General features: G+C 45.2%; 1 protein-coding gene across 1 annotated transcript; it reads right to left on the bottom strand.

Annotated features, from left to right (window-relative positions):
* Positions 1 to 722: 722 nt before the first annotated feature.
* ERP27 (endoplasmic reticulum protein 27) lies at positions 723 to 19,966 on the bottom strand. The gene is made up of 7 exons (XM_062015444.1): positions 19,630 to 19,966; positions 19,354 to 19,454; positions 16,289 to 16,426; positions 12,104 to 12,217; positions 9,017 to 9,142; positions 1,851 to 2,048; positions 723 to 1,092 (listed from the first exon to the last, which is right to left on the bottom strand). The coding sequence occupies exons 1-7, from the start codon at positions 19,964 to 19,966 to the stop codon at positions 1,048 to 1,050; spliced, it is 1,059 nt and encodes a 352-aa protein (XP_061871428.1). The 3' UTR covers positions 723 to 1,047.
* Positions 19,967 to 20,457: the final 491 nt, after the last annotated feature.

The raw sequence follows: 20,457 nt of genomic DNA on the forward strand, positions 1-20,457 counted from the left end.
CTGAGAGGCAATGCAGTCACTCTTTGACAGAAACATCTATATTCTGTGCCAAAGGATGGTGAGCCAAGTATGAAGCAAAACTACTACATGTATCTAAGACAGCAGAACAGGGATGGGTCATACTCTTGGCCTGCAAAGTCCCCATCCCTTGTATGACAGCACTGGGACCTCCAAGGGATATCTGACGTCAATACACAGACATTAGCCTTCCCTCTAGTGAAACACAATGCAACTTTCTACTGCCCTTCCACCACAGCTCTCATTCCTCTTAGCTTCAATTTGCATCTCAGGCTCATTCCTTTTTGCTGTACCAGCTCAGACCTGCTGTACCCAGTGCTGTTCTGATCCTAAACCTTCACAGAAATCTCTCATTCTAGTGGAAATATCTATTGATCCAGTTGTTATTCCAGTTACATGGGGAATGATTTTTAGCAATCTGAATGGTTAGGCATCACAAGCCTGCTTAAATTCAGAGAAAGGAGATTTTGGAGCTTACTTAGAAATACACAGGCTTTGTCCTTAAGTGAAAGATATGGTGAGCGGGAAATAACATATTTGCGTTAAAATTCAGGCTATTCACTTTCTGCTTTATTTAGTAAAACAAGTGGAAAAGTTCATGTGACATCAAGCTACCGATCTGTACCTAGTGTCAGGAGAGGCTGACAGTGGATCCCAGCATGACACCAAAAGCAAAGAGAACGAAAGAAATAGATCTCTGGGAACTACAAGTTTTAACTCTGCTATTGCTATTTTGCTGTATTATCCTTTACTTCAACAGAGGTGCCAAGGAAAGACACAATGTAGGCAACACCAGAGCTCCTGGAGTATTGACAAGAGTGAGTTAGAGCCAACAAGCGGGAAGGGCGAAGAGGTTCCTAGAGAGGACAGAAAACATACATCTACATAGCACGGAGACGGGAATCCATGACTGACTTAGCCCCTTAATCCTACCATCCAAGGAATTTCTGAGCTGTGGAGCCCAGTGAACTCTTCATACACCAGGTGCAGATGACTCTGGGCACAGTCACTCTGTTGGCTAAGAAAGGATCAGAGTTCCTCATTGAGCACCTTCTCCTCAGGTTTGTCTTCTTTCTAAAACACAATAGAGGGGTGAAATCAGTTTTGATGTTGCTTGCTCCTGCTCTGGCAGAGAGGTTGGACTAGATGATCTTTCGAGGTCCCTTCCAACCCTTAAGAATCTATGATTCTGTGAAACCAACTCAAATGCCTTCCGCCACTGTCTATGCCACTGCCCTGCCAATTCCATTTCAGTTGCACAACACAGGGTACTGACACTCAAAATCTCTGTGCTATAGGAAGATGAGCTTTGACACAGAGAGAGCCCTTAACACTGAATTAACAAGGATGTTAACTTGTCCCCTTCCCAGCAGAGATCTCTTGTAGAGTCCTGAGCCCTTGTTTGTATACCCTGTTCTGTGGCCTTCTTGGTAGATTTCCTTCCTATCCATGTCACGGTCTCTTATGATGCAGCCATCCACCACCCCCATTTTCAGTGTCCAAATGCACTTTTCACTCTGTCTCCTCAGCTGCTGTTCACAGAAAACAGATGCTTCACTGAGACCTTCATACAGTTACACAGGTCAGTGAAGTCTTCTTGCTGTAGACTAGAAGGCAGAGGTCAACATAGAAGAAGGTTCTGCAAAGAAGTCCAGCCCTACTCTGTTCTGCTTTAGACGTAATGCTTTTCTGATTCAGGTGTAAATGAAAAGGAAAGATAAGGTGAGATGGGAGTTCAAGAAACTAAAGTCACCTTCTTCAACAGTTCTGTGAACAGCATCATCCTACAAGACCCCACCTTGCGTGTAGACCTTACAAGAGTCCGGTTTTACCTCCTGCATTCTTTGTAAGAAACGATTACAGAAGTCCTGTATTCGCTCAATGGAGACTTCATCCAGAGTCAACACATCCTGCTCCTCATCTGGTGCATGGAATATAGCTAGAGCTGGCAGTTGGGACTTCTTCAGTCTGAAGTATGACACTGTGTGCTCATTGCTCTGCAAATTGCTGTCTATCAGGATAAAGAGAATCTGTGATAGAAATAAGAGAGGAAATGTGAGCAAAACAAATCAAGAGGGAGAAGAGATCCCTGAATGGTGATTGTATGAAGGTTAACAGAGATATTTTTATAAAGAGTTAGAGAAAATCTGCCATACTCTGTTAGGACAACACTTTGTCACTATCTAACTGCTCCATGGAGTGTGTTTTTCTGTATGTTATAAAGTTCAGACTTACACTATGAAACAAAACGTCTTCTTTCACCTTCTTTAAAGATATAGCTATAGTACAGCAGGAAGGCAGTCTCCACTTCTCTTCTCTTAGTAGATGAAGAAGTAACGTGTTTTATTTTAGTGGCACATGTGAAAGAAGCTGACTCCTCTACTTGCATGTTCTTTGGATATGATGCTCACATCCATGCAAGACCCAAAGTGGCAGAATAAAAAGGTGTTTTGGTATGTGGAGAATCAAACTCAATTGCAAGACTGTGGGAGTTAAGTATAGGGCAGGAGGACCCTGCAAGCATAAGAATGCGAGTGTACCAAACATAAAGGATGTATTCAAATGAACTGCAGTGAATAAAAATGAAGGTGCAATAATTCAGGAAACAGGGGTTGTTGACAAGTCACCAATGTGCATACAGAACAGCTCAATGGCAAGTTGTTCAGACCTTGGGAAAAGAAATCCAACAATGAATAAGCCAAGATGAGAATGGCCTACAGTTTTCTGGGCTCCCAAATGATCTTGGAGAGCAAGATCAAGCCAAGGATTAGAATTCTGCCAGGATGATTCCACAGTAGGGATGTATCAGAATTGGTGATAAACTCCATTATTTGATTTTAAGAGTAAGTTTCAACTGAAATCTTAACAGGTGCAGTAAGAATAGGTAGAAATTTAAAATTTTGGAATCTGAATGATTGCCAACAAAATATACAGCTATCTCAAAAACCTTCATCAGACTATCTGTTAATACTAAATACAAATATTACACACAAATGTTAGAAAAGAAAATAAATACAGTAAATGTACAATTTAATCAGTGATTTCGATAAACAGAACCCCCTGGCAAATGACACCCAAGTCAACAAGCAAACATCCAGCTAACACACTTTTATGTTCTCTTTAACCTGTGCAATCTACTGGGCCTAACATATTCATGATATCTATAGACACGGATATGAATTAACTTACACAAGAACAAACAAGATTTTTTTTTTAAAAGGAGAAGTAATTCAATGTGAAGATGATGTGTTCAGTTCCCAGGATGTGACTCATGTTTTTCTTTCCTTTCGATCAAGAACACACAAGTTAGTTAAAAACTTTTTTCTTCTCTAAAAATAAACTTGGTAAATCTCAAATTCTTTTTTTTTCCCTATTTAAAAAACCCACAGATATATCTGGTAACTTTCCTAGGCAACAGCTCACGGGAAAGAAGGATAGTTAGGATGGTGTCAAGTTTAATTGCAGTCAATCACTGTGATACAGAAACAGGAACAACACTTTCACTGGATATGTGGTATTTATCTTCCAACAGTCAACTGGGCCCCAAGGGCAACAAGCTAGTGACCAGACAGGTTGTGATGAACTTATTCCAGACTGCTAAAGTCATCCTTTTGAAGGATAAACACCAAGCTAGAGAAGGGTCACAAATCTAAGGGCCACAAGTCTAAGAATTTGATCTAATAGGCTTTCAGCTGGAGCAGCAATATTTATGTTTTAGGGCTCTCCTTCCAACTTGCAAGCCAACTGGAAACAGAGGCTGGTGTTGGTGGGTACTACTGTGAGGGGGTTGATGCAGGGAATGGTATCACATTTTCACCAGTTCATTTACCAGCTTTTGGGTTTTCTCTATGAAATTGGTTGTCACTGACTGGTTGTCACTAGACAACCACAAGGGTTTTTTGATCAAATGTAAAACAAATAGTTAATTTTTAAAAGCATTCAGAATACCTAGGTTGTCAAATGTTGTCACTTTCTGTACAAAATCTCCTCCACCTTTAAAACAGATGAATAGCGTTTTTAAATGGTAATAAAAATAAATGCTAGTCAGCATTCTTCACTTTTTTCAAACTTCTAGCCTTTGTTAAAGATCCTCAAACTAAAAAGGTGTACATATTTAATCTGTGAATACAAAGAATAGAATAAGAATAAAAGAATTAAAAAGTTGGGGTTTAGGACTCCAAACATCTTTTTCCTTACAGAAGAAAATGAAAACACACAAACAATTGATCCCCTAGCTAGAAAGGCTGAGATATCATCATTCACGGGTCCTGACTTATATCTCACAAATGACTCACATTTGGTTCACGGAGTTACAAGGTGCTAAAGTACAGCAAAAGTTTCCTTCCCCTCTTATATTCCAAAAATACAGGAGAGTCAGCAATTGTATTTATTCACAATCACTTGAAAGAAGGCACCTTAATGCCTATCATGTGCCTTTTAGAGTGACAGATTCCTAGTAGGTGCCGTGACATGGGATGAATCCTCCTCCAGCAAAAGGATGGGCCATGTATCCTATGCTGGACACATTCCAGGGGTCCTGCCAAGGCCCATGGGCCTCAAAGTCACACCTGAGAGGCACCTGGTACCGTCCTTTGGTATTGAGGTCACAAGGACTGGAAGCCTGGTCTCCTCAGCAGCTGGAAACCAAGCAGATTTCCCAATGGGGACATTTCCACAATAGTTGCCATCTGGTGGAATTGTTTTTTTCTCACGAGGAATTTATTTTGTTTAGAGATTCCCAGCCATCTCTAATCATAAAGAATGAATGCAATAACCATGGAAAATCATACTAAGAGAGAAGATTCACCTTGTCCAACTTCTGACATCTAGAACTTAGTCTTGTCTTCGCCAGTCATCTGGGTAACCTCTATAATAAATGGTGATGGGCACTTTGTTCCACTCATTTTAGAAGGGAAGGAAAGACATACTAGTCCTCTACCAGTGCTGAAAAGACCCTAAAGCCTTTGGTCAGATGACTTTTCAAAGCTATAATTCACCAAAACAAATCCCACTTTTGATGACAATTCTCACATCACTGCTAGAAACCAGATGGGTCCATCCCAAACAGAAAGTTCATACTATCCTGTACAATAGCTGGGGTTTGAGGTTTTTTTGTTCTAAAAGGATCTCCATAAAGTCATTTCATTTTGCAGCAAGCTTCTGGCCAGTGTTCAGAGATCTGATGCTACAGGCAGTGAAGAATCTCCTGCTTAGATAAGGAACTCCTGATCCAAGTTTTGTCCTCCACATGTGATATTATCTGTCCACTGTCACCTGCAATAATGTCTCTTTCAGAAAATTTTGTACACTGATGCTGTATTGGTGTCTTGACAACTTCATTGCTAGCCCATTGCTTTTAGAACATTGAGTTCCTGGTAAACACTAAGATAGAGAATGATGTTATTGCCCAAGGAATGAAAGTTAATTGAAAATAGTACTGCAGTGGTAAAAACCAATTTGACGTTGTTTAGTTTCTCCTCTAACAAAAACAAGCAGGAAGGATGAATAAGCTTCATAGCCAGTGTTTGACTTAAAACTTTATGGAGTTGCAATCTTCATTCTTTGAGGAGACTGTAAAGCAAAGAGATCAAATTCTGAAGTTTGAGTAATTTCTTACATAGCTTACACAGTACATCAAAACAAAATGAAAACATTAGTCATTTTTTTAAAAAGCAAACTATAAAAACAACTTTACTACAGAGGTCTATCAAATAATAAAGGCAATCCATATTTACAAGTTCCCCCGTTTAAAAGAAGCCTCTCTAAGTATTATGTCTCAGTTCTGGAGCAGCCATCAATATCCAGTAAGAAAAATAAAAAGTGTATGAATGACTGCAAGAAAAACAGGCACCGTCCTCTCATTTCCATGGGACAATTCCTGAAGGACTCTCAGGAGTTTCTCAGAACCCATTTCTAAATGAGTCTATATATAAATTAAAAGAGGTTTTGCAAATGGCTCTACCCAAATAATTTTGACATTGTAAATCCATTATGTCAGTTGCAGCAAAGCTGCTTTTGTTATTCCCAACATCACCTTATTGAAATTTCTGCAAAAATCCATGAGGTACACCAGCTGTAATTGTCATGTTATACTCTGGTACTGGGGAAAGAAAACTGAAGATGCTTATGCTAGTTTGGCTTAGCAGTGCAAACCCTGACATTTTCTTCTCAGTAGAAAGCCTGGACTCTTGGCAGTACTTTCTCCAATAAGCACATATTTGATTGCTGTGGGATCCTTCCAAGAAGGCTGGTGAATTCACTCATGCAGCTGCAGCACTGATCCGTCTCTGTTCACTGTTATCCACCCACAATTGTTTCTCAAATTCTGCTAGAAAAGTATCATATTTCTTCTTCTTGTTGTCAGCTTTTGCTGGCTTAGCATTATCTAACATTCACACTTTCCAGCATTTTATAGCTCCCAGGCTCCATAATGAAATCTAGAGCCATTTAGACTGCCTTCAAACACTCACTGGTGTTCAGGGTGCAGTTCAGGCTGTTTTCAAGTAGCAGTCCTCACCATGCAGCCTCCAGTTGAAAAACTCAGCTTCCTCTCAGGCAAAAATGAAAAGATCATAAACCAGAGATGAAGGGACCATAATCCAGGAAACGGCAGGTGAATGACTTCCTCATGATCCAGTAGCAGTTGAACTCAATAATCTTAAGGCTCTTTTCCAATCTAGATGATTATATAATTCCATGATTTTTTTTTTTTCAATTTTGGGGGTCAGCCACTGAGTAGCAGCAGTTTCTTTTTATCTGTCCATCAATCCAAGCAAGGAGTCTCTCCTCTTCCTCCAGATGGTGACAATGACAAGGACTCTTCCCTCAGAGCACAGCAAAGATTGTGAAAGGGTCAGTACCCTTCCACCTGTTTGGTAACCCTCTCAAGGCTCTGTTTATATTCTGCACTGGCTTGTAGAGCAGTTGTAACACAAACTGAGTGTCCCCACTCTGTTCTGGCAGTCTGCAATCACTTTCAGTGGTGCTGTATGCAATAGTACATGCTCACACCTCTCTACTGCACAACCATTCCTTGCTTGAACCATTGACAGCACTCACCCCCCAGCACAAATAAGCCTTTCACCACCAGTCCACAGACTATGAAGCCTGAACAAAAATAAAGTCAAGAATCTTACATTTATTCCCAGTCAATTTACAAGACACAAAAAGGCTAAATCTACTCAATGCTTTACTTGTTACGAAGTAAACCTGAGTTAGCTTGGTAGTTCTACTAACAGATAACTCACGAAATTAGCCAGTAGATTTCCAGTTATCCAGTGGCCATTTCTGATACCCAAATTAACTAATATATTTCTACATGACAGAACAATTCAAACAAACCCAAGTGGGTGTATCACTCTGATTATTCCTTACCATCCTGATCTAAGACCCAAATAGAGGGATCCTACCTCTCTCTTACTGACTTGTAACAGTACAGTCCACATCAAGATTCACTCCTCAAAGTGTCCCTCCTTTGAGAAAAACAACTTATTAGCCTCTAAATCTCTTAATCTATTTGTCCTGAAGTACTACTGCAGTAAAGTAGAAACAGTCAAACTCCACATCTTTAAACTTTGTATTTATTCTGGCAAATTTCTAGACTGATTCAGTGGGAAATCTGCTTGCACAAATAAAAATTGGCTTGCTGGCAATTCATAAATTTTCTGTTTTCTGAAGTATTTCTAGGAAAATTATTCACATTTTCTCAGGCATGTCACATGAAGAGAAAACTAGCTGCAGCTGCATCAGCAAAGAATAGTGACGATGAACAGCAACGTGCTGTGTCGCAAGAGTTGAATGCTTGGGGGAGACTTGTATCACACTGCAGTCATGGAGGACAGTGATCATGGTGTCACTGTAACACACATCTCACAGGAGATGTCTGGAATTTTTCAGATAAACGAGGGAGATTTTTTATCACCATGTATTCATCAAAGCAAAACACTTCTGAAAAGACATTTTGACCTTGATGCATGGTTTTTGCCTGGTCTCTTGAAATGGGTGGGACAGATGGCAAGGTCCAAAGTAATCCTGCCATAAACAAGTCTCGAGACTTTTGATGGCACAGAGTTTTGAAGTGGCCCCTACATTTGAAGATGAGGATACACTTGATTTTTAATCTGCCCCTTCAGTGCAACAAACAGATGCATATGAATGTTCTTGTTCTCAAACCCCAACTCTTTCCAGCTTCCTACTTCTCCCAGGAAGACCTCTTCCACTGCCACTCAGCTCAACCTTCCCTACTGTTGTGATCTTCTGCCCTCTCCCATCTTCTGCTCTCCCTCACCCTAAATGCCTCCCTGTTGCTTCCAATCCTCCTTTGCTTGCCAGTTCCTTCCTCTGTTCCTCAGGCACAAATTCCCTGTGTAATCCAGCTGCTGGCAGATAATCACTCATAGGATGAATTACTGTTTGGGGACATCTGTCCACAGAGGGGTGGGAACAAGGCAAAATTTCTCTGAAAGACCCCATCTATGCACCACCTTAGTGTGGGAAATCTGACAAACCCATTTGCAACTCCTTTAAAATGGCCATCCCCAGGATCCAACCAGAAGGGTAAGGGTTAAGAAGCACCACAACATTAACTGTTATCTGGTCACTTACATAATGCTCCTTGGCATCTTACAGGCTGTATATACAAAATCACCTCTCACACCAGTGGAATGCAACCACTGCTAGACTGAAGGGCAGCAGCTGTTCATCATCTCCCAGTACAAGGAAACAAAACTAGACCCAGAGCAAGGAAGTACATAACGTCCCACTGAGGGACAAGAAGAGCATGATACAGAGGATGTTTTCCCCACAAGAAGGCAAACTGGCAAAAGGTGAACATATCCAACCCCTTCACTTCAGTATAGCTAATCCTCTTTTCTTGCCACTTGGCCTTTGCTCCCCTAATGCACAGAGAAGGAGGTTATGCCCTTCCCATCCACAGGAGAAATCACTGTTCTCCTTTCGTCCTCCCAAACAGCCTCCTTTCACTTCTGCTCAGACTTACCTTATCCTTGAAGAGCTCTGCTGCTGCCCGATAACTGCTCATTCGCTCAGAGTGCTTTGGGGACATCTTGTCTGTCAGCAGGAGGAGATGAAGCTGCAGCGAACTCTGCATCACACCTACTGCCGTCTGCCAAAAACACAGCCAACACAAAAAGGAGAGAAACACACACAGACAAAGAGATGGAGGAGATTCAGTCCACACTGGATGCACTGACAGAGAGGCATCAAGACACATGTCTCAGCTGAGATTTCTTTGCAAATCAGCCTCACAAGCAGGACAGCTTTCTTTAAGGAAAGAGGGATCCAATCTAGGTTCTTTGTGGAAGCACTTAACCTCCTGGTTTTGCTTCTTCCTGAGACAAGAGTCTGAAGTCCACAAGGGTTCATCACTGGCCTCAGGATAGTCAGTAACTAGGCAGGGGCACTGCCTGGATACAGCAAGCTAAAGTCTAGAGGGGTAAGGAATTGGAGAGGGAAGAACAGCAAACACTGAACATGAGGGTGCCTTGAATCACTGAGGTTCAGCACGCAGACAAAATGGGAGCAAGAAAGTGGGAAGGATTTGTGGTGTCAGGATTCATGTCTCCCCTTATTTCCTTTAATTAGCATTGAGCTGTGCGTAGGGTAGGGATAAGTCCAGAGTTTCAGCAATCCAGGGCCTGAGTTTTACAGAGTGCTGCAGGTTAAAATTGCCTCTGCAGTCTCAAAATGGGCAAAGATCTGGAGCTGGCTGCTGCTTGTACCCTGGACAAGCGCCAGGAAGGCAGCACACACTGGCCTTCTGTGAGGAGACGGGGCTGGCACTGCCCAAGAAGCCACCACACCATCTCCAGCCTCTCACTCCCTCGTTCACTCATTCGGCATCTCGCTTTTCCTCCCTCCCGCTTCCTGCAGCCCTGCAGCCTCACCCTCAAACCAAACAGCAGCCGGACCAGACCTACTGCCTCCCCTGTGCCACACAAACCACGGAGGTGCAGACTGAGCAGCTCCTTGACAGCAGGAGAAGAAAGTTACCACATGGTCCAGGAATAATAATGAAGGGGTCAGGGAGTGCAGACCGGCAACGGCCGTGCACTGCAAAGCATCTAGTTTTTGGCAGCCAGGACTCTGGCGTTAGCCTCATGTTTATCAGACATCTTGTGTCTCTTCACTTCTCTGATGGTGTGCACGGGGGGCAGGGGAGAGTAGAAGGGATGCAAACCAAGGCTGGAGAGCATTAGAAGACCTCATGGGAGAGGATGGGGCTGATGGTGAGGGTGAATGTGGCCATGGCAAGGCTGGGCTGAGAGAGGGCAGGGCTGGAGCAGCAGTTTCTCCAGCAGCTCCAAACAAAGGTCCACACCACCTTATGCCAGAGCCATCGGATCTCACCAACAAGGCCAGGTCACATCTAACTCTCCTGGGAAGTCCACAGGGTAAGCATTGCCTAAAAATTCCTAAAGTATGTGGGAGAAACAGCAAGAGCCCCAAGACAAGGAGAGAAACTCTTGGCAGCACTCAGTGTGATTCACATGACCCCAGCCTTTGCTGACCAGCAGATTTTCTAGATGTAAACAGCATATGCACTGGGAATAAATATTTATGAAAAACCAAGCTACGTTCACCAAGCTGGGAGGGCTTTGGGATGGATACCGCTGGAGGCACTGCTGGTTGCAGCACCTTGATAGGACTCCAGAGAGCCTGGAAAAAAGCCTGGAACAACATGTGTACTGACAGTGGGGGAGGAGGGGACCAGCAGAACAGCTCAAGACTTTCTCAGCTAGGGAGACAGCCTGGGTGCTGAACAGGATGCTGTGGAGCAAGAGCCTGAAGCACCAGCAGAGACACATGAAGAAAGAGCCATGGTCTAATGAATTGCCAAAAGATGCAGTGGGGGTTCCAAGAGTCCAGAAGGCCTGCAAATTACCTTTATAACCAGATTTATTATCTTTATAATCAGATAACGAGAATATCCTCACTGACATGACTTGAGCATTCTCAAACAACTATGAGGTCAGTGGGGTAGGATCTAGGTTTCCCCAGAGGTATTGTGTGACTTTGAAATGCATTTTTCACATCCCTTATCAAAATGGAAAAATAAATCCACTTCTTTTTTTTCTTTTTCTATCGAAAACCCACAGAACTTCTACAGTATTTCATTCTCAAAACTAAACTACTGCGTTTCCAAATCAAACTGCAGCCTCTACTAACAGGCTGCACCTGAAGTGAGGAATGTGTCAGCCCGCTGATCCTTGGCATCAGCTCGAAAAGGTACAGCTTTGAAACAGGTTAAGTCATTCTCCTTCAATTAAATTGAGCCTAGCCAGCACCATTGTAACTATCCAGAAGTCTGCAAAATTATAAAAGTCAGCAATAATAAAGTCAGTTGTGTGACCACCGGCTCTCCTAAGATCTATTGACTCCACAGCAACGAGTCCAGGGCACTCCTGCGATGTCAGGAGTGCCTAAATCCTTGCTCAGCATCTATAGCAGAGTGGACAGCTGAGACCCTGGCACTGCCAGTCAGAAGGGTGAGCTAATGAAGATGGCCAAAATGGAAGCATCCTATGTCTGATTTTGTTGTTGTTGTTAATTGATGAATTCTGGAGTAAGGGAGGGAGGGAGTGGGAAAAATTTTGCTTGGAAAGTTTACAATCAGCTCTTGAATATACCGTCAAATAGCCAGGCTTACATCAAGCCCTATGTGCCAAGTGATGAAGAAAAGCCTGCGTTTGAGGAGTAGGCCACTCAAGTTTCCACATTTCTCAAGGTTTCTCAGACAAAGAGAAGGAGTCCTAGATGCGCAGCGTCTCCATGCATGGCACAACACAGCAAACACCCGTGTGAGGAAGCAGTACTGACAGCAGGAGTGGTAAGAGATGGAGCTCTCTATCACCAACCCAAATTTACCAGAAAGATAAAAGAACTCCCATGCCTACCTTCCTCTTCCCACCTCATTTGCATGCCCCAGCACAGATATGCTTCTAGTCCCAAATGGAGTAGCTTGGAAGAGCTATATGGCTTCCCCAACCCCAAACTCTTGGGCCAAAGGACATGCATGAGGAAGAGGCCAGGTGCCAGGTGGGGGCTGCAGGGAGCTGGTAATTACCACAGGGTTGTACTCTGTCACCAGGCGGAGCTCATTCATCCGGATAAAACGAGTTATCTTCTCAGCATCAATGTCTTTGTTGTTCAAATCCAGATCCCTGCGGGCATTGTCTACCTAAAGACACACAAAGACACCTAGGGTCACAGCTGTCCTCTCCTCTCAGCATCCGCTCCAGAGGAACTGATGGCCTTCACCCACAGAGACACACACTCCCTGGGACACTGCTTTCTTCTCCCTCACATCACAGAATCCCCAATTCTGAAGGTTCAGAACATACAGAGGCCAGCCTGTGCTCTGAGATAAAGGTCTTCCACCCTCCTTCAGTCTCCCAAGGACAAAACAAACTCATGGCATAACAAAATCAACTGAGGTCTCCAGACATCTGCAGAGTATCTGCTCCTAATGCACTGGAGACAGGAAGGATTAGCTGAGAGAAACTATTCTAGGCATTGTGGGGAGAGATCATTAAATAGCTCAACTACTCACATCAATTTTGGCTTTATGTGCCTTTTTAAAATTTTCATCTGCTTGTTCTATTTCTTCTACAACTAATAAACATTGGCATGGACCTGTATGGATTTCCTGGAAACATTGTGCAAGCAGGAAATCTCTCCAATAAAAAGAGGATTTTTTTTCCAGTACAGTAGAAAACAAAAAAAAAAAAAGAGAAAAAAAAGACACTAACCAAAATATATATAAAAAAACCCACCCAAAAACAAGCCCAGCACAGTTTCGCTTTAAAGAAAAATCCATCCTACCACACAGCTCCCCACACTCCACCTCCTCGCCCAAACAATGTGATTGCACTGAGGTTTTGGTCACCTGGTAAACACAAAAAAAAAACCAGGCAACCACTGGATGATGGCTAAACCACCTGAAGGAGCAGAGCTGCTGTGCAGTATCACCACAGGACATGACTGAGTTGAGCCATGCGGATGTTGGGCTCGAACATGCGAAAGGATCAAAGCATGGGATTTGAAGGCTTTTGATACACATGTGGAATGTGGTCCTGGAGGCTGGGGAAAGGTCCTCATCACACCCCAGATTTTATTCTCTGCTTCTGTAAGCACTCTGTAAGTACTTGTGTTAGTTTTTCCAGTAGTGTGCAGATATCTAAAGCCCTTTTTGCTCTGCTGTGGTCATTGGCAAGGTCTTTGATCTGGTAGGGGACCATAACACCCTGTCTGGAAACCCAAACTGGTATTTTTCAGACTGTGGCCTGATTCTCCTCACAGATTTGCTCCTGCATAAAATGAAAGGGCTGCTCTTCTCAAATAAATGAGATCAAGCCAGTGAAACACCTGGGTGGGTGAGATCAGACAGGCCTTGGAACCAGTCTAAAGCATCCTGGACTTCACAGAAAGTCATCTTTTCACTTTCATGGGATTCTGGAAACAGTTGATCTCCGTTTTGAAGTAATAACAGCTTAAATTTGCACTCAACATTTATGGTTTTCAGAAAATTAGGCTGGAAAAAAAGCCTGTATCTAATAGCTGAGTCAAAAAGCCTTTATCACATCCTGTAACTGGCTTGCTAGCATTTGTTAATTATGTTCTTTTTAGGTCTATCAGGCCATTTTCATCACTAGAATAAATCATTTTCCCCTGCTATACATAAAGAAGTCTCACCAGTTGACAACAGCCCATCCTACTACTGTAATTATGGTTTAAACTTCTAAGCATTCTAAGTGTTTCATACTCTGCAAATGCAAAGAAAAAAGTAGTTTATGCCTCTGATGCACTGCTATCCCGATCACGCATCTTCATGTTCTTCAAATGAGTATTTGATTTCAAGTTCTTTGGTTCCTTCCTTTTTAACTCTGGCCCCTTACTCCTACACAGTATTTATCACAGAATGAAAGGAAAAAATAATGTCTCTGAATAACTTAAGAAAAAATGACAATTAGACAAGAGAGTTGTCAACCACACTTGAACTTCACTAGTGTATTATTCTTGGTTGGTTTTTTTCCCATTAAACAAGAGTTCAGCTGCAAAAATTGGACTGTGAACAAAGAATATTCAATATAATCCAAATTCCAACAATTCAGACTCTTTTATCAAACACCCTCCCAATGAAGTCATCCTCACTATCTGCCACAGCACAAAAACAAAGGATCTTTTCAATATTTTTGGAAGAAAACCACCAAGAACCAAAACTGAGTGTTGCCTCAAAATGCAACATGTGTACATAGCACGTGTACATAAAAGATTAAAGAAAAGGACCTGCCTACCTATTGTTCACTCTTGGATCTTTATCCTTGAACTCTTTGCAAAGTGCCAGTAGTAAATATAGTGTAAAAAAAATGTAAGTAAAAAAAAGGGTAATAAACTTGCTTTCTCCAATCTTTGAACCTAGATCTAGAACTTGGCCAAGTTGCCACAGTGCTCCCAGTAAACATAACGTGTTTCTGTTCCGCTCCACTCCATGTGCTTAGAGCTCTGGGTACACAACACTTCATGGGGTTTTGGGACATCTTCTGCTACCTAGTGTTCCTCTCCCCCTCAGATAGACATCTCTCTCAAGTTTCCAAGTGCCACACTTGGGTGAAAAGGGGCAACATGAGGAAATTGATATAACCAGTAGAATATTTGCTCTTAGCTTCTGTTGCTATTCTTCAGGCAAGTACACAGCCCTTCCCTATTCAGTCTCCTTAAGTTTCAAACAGCTTCAATTTCAGTGAGGCACCAGCACTTACAGATGGAGTAAACAAAGATTTGATCTTGCACAGCATCCATCCCTAAGAAACTGCAAAATAGCATATTTGATGAGCCTATGCTCTAAGTGTATTTAGAAAATAACTCTGAAAACCACAGTGTAGGAGAGTGTTTGGAATTTCTTTTGATGGCAGAGCATCTGTAGTTGCAGAGCTCCTGTATGGATATGCTTTCAGAAAAGTTGTGCACCCAGTGCAACACTTTTACCTGCCTGAAGTGACACTGGGCAAGATTTGATATCAAGCCTGCTGTGTTGATCCATTGTAACATGGCTTCTAGATGCTTTTCATGTGTCTCAGGAGCCTTTCCAAAACCACAGAAACTGTGTCCAAGTAACACTAAGCTCCGGGCAGATCACTCAGAAACACAGACATCTTTCTTTGCAAAGCACAGGGTGTTGGACCAGATCACTGGGGCAAACACTTAAAATGCAGAATCTTATCAAGGGTAATTGGCCAGGAAGGCCAATGGTAATCTGGGGTGCATTAAGAAGAATGTGGCCAGCAGCTTGAAGAAAGTTATCCTCTCCTTCAGCTCTGTCCTGGTGAGGCCTCACCTGGAGTATTACATCCAGCTCTGGGTTTCCCATTTCAAGAGGGACAGGGAACTTCTAGAGGGAGTCCAGCACAGGGCCACCAATATCATCAGGGGACTGGAACATCTCTCTTACAAGGAAAGGTGTGGGACCTGGGTCTGTTTAGCCTGGAGAAGACTGAAGGGGACCTTATCAATGCTTATAAATACCTAAAGGACAAGTGTTTAGAGGACAGGGCAAGTCTTTCTTCTACAGTGCTCAGTGACAGGACAAATGGCAACAGGCACAAACTGGAACACAGAAAAAGTTCATTCCACTTGAACATAAGGAAAAACTACTTTACTGAAAGGGCTGGGCTCCCTGGCACAGGTTGCCCAGGGAGGGTGTGAAGTATCCTTCTCTGGAGGTTTTCAAAACCTGCCTGGACAAGGTCCTGTGTGACCTGATTGAGGGGAACCTGCTTTTAGCAGGCGGTTGGACTGGGTGATCTCAAGAGTTCCTTCCAACCCCTACCGTTCTGTGAATCTGTAATAAACAGTGCAGTGACAGGCACTCTGCGGGTGAAAAGCAAAAGACCTTGAAGCAGGAAGCTGTACGGATGTGCTTTTAGGTGGGCAGGCAAAGTGACTGACAATGTCAAGCCTTTTTCTTTTCCTTTTTTTCTTTTTTTTTTTCCTTCTTTGCCCCGGGCTTTCTCTAAGGAGAAATGAGCAGTTTTCATCTTCTTTCCTACTACCCAGAGATTTCTCTTTTCTGGTATCGTGCCTGCAGGTGGTTTCTAAGCCCTTGCCATAGCAGTCTCTCTCACCAAAACCAGTGGGCCGGAGAGCTCCTCAAGGAAAGCGCTGGTTCCATCGATACAGCCTTTCTCACGGCTGCGTGCATCCCTGGGATGCACCCCCCACCCCGCTCCCACCACGCCGCAGGCGCACGCACCCTGCGGAACAGCGTGACGGTGTTGGCCGCGGCGCCGTAGTGGGACAAGACATCGGGGCTGGTGCTGAGGCCGAAGGGCACCTCCGGGATCCGGTCGGCAGCCAGGCGAAACCGGGACGCTTCTTGGCTCTCCGGTTCCTGCGAAGGGAGAGAGAAAAGAGGGACGGGGAGTGGGTGAGGAGCGGAGCCTCCCCCGGGCAGCCTCTCCGAGGCAGCATCCCCCGGGGAGGACCTCCCGGACAGAATGCCCCAGGCAGGATCCCCCGGGCAGCATCCACGGGGCAGCATCCCTCGGGCAGCATCTCCCGGGTAGCATCCCTCGGGCAGCTCCCGCGTCCCCCACCCGGCCCCGGCCCCGCGGCCGCCGCCCGCACAGAGGCGGCGCCACGGCGACACCTAGCGGCCGCTCGTCAGAGCCGCCCGGCCCCGCTCCCCACGTGGCCCCACGGCGCGGCGGGGGCGGCCAACGGGTGGGGGGGCGGAGCTGCGGGAGGCCGCGGGGCGCAGGCGGATGGGTCTCTCTCCGCAGTTATCACCTTGTCTACGTGGCTGGGATGCTGCAGAGATACCCTGCCAACCGCCTACCTCGCCTCCCCAAATCGGGGAAGTCAGCCGGCGGCGATGGCAACCAACCGAAGGCGCTGCAGGGGTCAAAGCCACAGCTAGCAGGTGGCTATGGCAGTGTGGGATCTCGCCTTCCATTCCTCCGAGAGCTCTTTTCTAACTACACCGCCCCCGCGCTCGCAGGTAACGCCGTGGTGATGCAAAGCCCGAGAGCTCTCAAAAGGGAGAAACCCAGAATCTGGATGTAGCACACTTTAACATATGTACATACACACACAGACACGTACATATGTATAAAATAATTCTATAAAACACAATTTTTAAGACACCCTTGATTCTGGAGTCAGGGGGTTCCCAGTTTTTTAACACCTTGCATTAGCAGCATCCCGGTTCCTTTTAAAAAGGTGTCTTAAGCATATCCTTTAAAAAGTAGCTCATGCAGATACATCGAAGGGTGGAAAAGTGCAATCTCTCGGTAACTTGAGGTCCTTTATCTTTCTTGCAGTGAGAGCATTAGCTACAGCCTTGTCCCATAGGAAAGCCTCCCTTGTTATTCCCATTACCAGCTTTCCTTCCAAGTAATGTATTTTTAATACTTCTACTTATTCAATTTAAGTTCTCAAGACACAGTCTCTGCTTGGAAATTGGTTTGTTTTTGTTTGAACTATCAGCTCAGCTGTTTGCCAGCCCAGAGAGAATGGAAAACAAAATTCTTTCATGGTTCAAAAGAAAAACAACTCTGGTGACTTGTTTTGGTCAACACCAGCGCATTGACATCGCTCTGGTGAGAGCGCTAGAGCCTGGGGTGAGAGTAAAGCTCAAGGAGTTTTGGAGCATTCCTGGGAAAGCTGGTGTTTAATCAGGCTGAGCATGGCCCTTTCTCACAGGCACATGGGGTTTCTGGAGCAGTGTGCTGTTTTTCCATCATGGCATGCTGTTTCCAGTCAGGGAGGCTGTGCTCCTTGCACAGGGAGCTTGCAGAGCCACGTGCTGCAGTGAATTGAAAGGCTGCAGCAGGGAAATAAATTACGGTGAACAGAGAACATGGACATCATTTGGATGAATATACTCTCAGGCAGAGGGCCTAGGCAAGCTCTCAAGGCAAACATACATCTTTATCTACCGTTTAAATGAAGCCTTGTCGAGCTTCAGGCATTGAATGCCTGACACGTCGCTGGCTGCTGCCTTGTACTTCTGGCAGCTGGGGCCACATGGCAGCAGCCTCCTGTCTGGCTCTGATGGATGAAATTTTGCAGCAGGAGACGGGCCGTGGTGGCACAAGACACCAACGGTTTCCCCATACTGCTTCACCCTGCACGAAGCCACCATCCCTACTGTAGCCCGGAGAGAGATTCTGCACCCCGGGTACAGCCCTGTCACCAGCCTGTCTGGCTGCCCTGTGCAAAGGAGGTGGCTCAGCACTTTCATTCTGCGTGTGCAGATTGTCTGATTGCTTTGCAGGACTGCAAGAGCAACCCCAGAGGAGCTCTGAATGCCTGCAGGCACTGAGGGGGAGGTGGCTCTTTCTCTGTGATGAGTGTTTAGCAAGGCCCCCAGGGCATAAGCCTCCAGCATTCTCATATTTGCTGCTGCCCTCAGTCCTTACTCTGTGCTGGGCTACCAGATATTGTTGTCCTATACCAAAGGCATGATGCCTTCCCTAGGCTGTCCTCCAGCCCCAGGCATGGGGCAGGGGAAGGAAGGAGCTTGCAGAAAGCAGTTCCTTTTGAAAGGCTGAAGTCTTCTCTGAGAGAAGCCATAGGCAGAGTGTTGGTGGCAGAAGCGCAGGACAGCATGCAAGAAGGAAAAAAGTGTAACTTAGGGACCTTAAAAGTAATTAAGCTGTCAGAGAAGCCTCTGTTTTATGATGCTCTAATTCAATCAGTATTTTTGCCTTGGTTCCTAGGGAAAAATATTTCTGCCACTTTGTGGACAAAGGGCACACATACATCATTTGCTTTTGAATTCAACTGAATTTAGATGCAGAGAGGCAGAGATCTCAAGGATATTAATTCTGGGGAACACAGCAGCAAGACAGAAAAGACCATGTCTACACCATTCCTGGGAGAAGGCTGCATCTTTAGCTCAAACCCTCTTGGACTTCAGAACACCCACACCAGCTCTGCTCCCCAAGACCTGGCTTCCTCACCCCTATCACTCTGGCAGTGCCTTGCTCTGTCTTTGCTGACTAAAGCAAACAACTGATGTTCCCACCCACTCCTTGCCAGCACTGTTTCTCTAACACCCACATTGCTCTTTTGCTTGCTCTGCAGCACTTCTTTCTCCCACTCCGTGACTCCTACAACCTCCTTCACCTTCCTCCCTTGCTCCACCTCCCTTTCCATGCACAGATCGAATTCCCTGTCTCTTCTCTGTGGCCTGTCACACATTTTGGGACATGAGCTGCCTTTGGAAGGTGTTTACGCCACATCCAGCCCCATGCTTTTGGTCAGTGTGGGACAGGGCTCACAGCTGACTGAGGAGAAGTGCTGAGAACACACCTGGAAGAATCCAATGACTGTCACCTCCTCACTGCTGATGAAAGCTTCAGCGTCCACAATGTTGTTCAATGCAATAGGTTTCTCGCTGGTGCCAGCTGTACCTGGAGAGGTGATGTGAAAGTTGGACAGGGAATACATAAAGAGCAGCTCAAAGAGGCTCCCTCCAACATGCATGCAAGCATCCCACCCCTTAGAAGCTCACCCACACATTTCTCCTGCAAGCTCAACACAGTGCTTGCACAGCCTTTCCCAGAGACAGGAGGAAAGCTCCCTTACCGTGGGATGCAGAGCTGTTGTCTCCAGCACACGCTGCTGGGGAGCCCCTGCTGAGCAGGATGACAAAGAGGGAGAGGAAGAGCGGGGTGCCCATGGTGCTGCTTTGCTCTCTCCTTGCCACACCACCCTGCTCTGACTCTCTCCTCAGTGAGAGACACGTCAGCCGCTGCGGGGACCCAAAGTCAATCCTGGGGTGGTGGGAAGGGAGCAGCTGGCCCAGGGTGAAGCCTTCAGCTCCTGAGATAAGCACCCAGCTCCTCCCTGCTGCACAGGCAGCAGCCTTGGAGAACCTCACCAACGCTACCACCAGTGTGTTCTCACCCACGGCGCTGGACATCTTGGCTATCCCATGCCTGCATGACCCAGCGCCCCAGCTTGGTAAGAACATCCTTTCATGAAGAAGGAGTCACTGGACTTGCAGAAGCGCTGTGTCCCAGACAGGCTGAAGTTTCTTTGTGCTTGGCCAGGAGGGCAGCCACTGGGACATGCAGCTCTTGCCTTGGTTCTGGCTGTGGGGAACAGCTGTCATGGTAAATGTTAAACAGGAGAAGGTCGTGTTATAGCTCCCTGAGCTCATTCAGTTGCCATCTGGGATAAGAGGTGGGGCCTGTCTGCCCCTGGAGTCTACCCCCATCATGGACCAGACTTTGGGCTTCAAAGGATTCATGAAACTTCTAAAGGAAGCAGCTCTGAAATAACTTGCCTATACAGTCAGGCTGATGTTTTGAAGGAGAAGGGCTATTTCCCTGCTGAAACATGCTTTTAAGCCTTCCTATAACGCATTCTCCCCATACACGTCACTGAAAAACATGCTAGAAAAGAACGTGA

This window comes from Colius striatus, chromosome 1, assembly GCF_028858725.1.
Source record: "Colius striatus isolate bColStr4 chromosome 1, bColStr4.1.hap1, whole genome shotgun sequence".
In the NCBI taxonomy this organism is placed as follows: domain Eukaryota; kingdom Metazoa; phylum Chordata; class Aves; order Coliiformes; family Coliidae; genus Colius; species Colius striatus.

Excerpts from the sequence above, each read along its gene's own strand:
- ERP27 (XM_062015444.1), bottom strand. The coding sequence starts at position 19,966 with ATGTCCAGCGCCGTGGGTGAGAACACACTGGTGGTAGCGTTGGTGAGG. Across the intron at positions 19,455-19,629 it reads CAACAGCTCTGCATCCCACG|GTACAGCTGGCACCAGCGAG; the intron begins GTAAGGGAGCTT and ends TCACCTCTCCAG. Across the intron at positions 12,218-16,288 it reads CCGTCACGCTGTTCCGCAGG|GTAGACAATGCCCGCAGGGA; the intron begins GTGCGTGCGCCT and ends GTGTGTCTTTAG.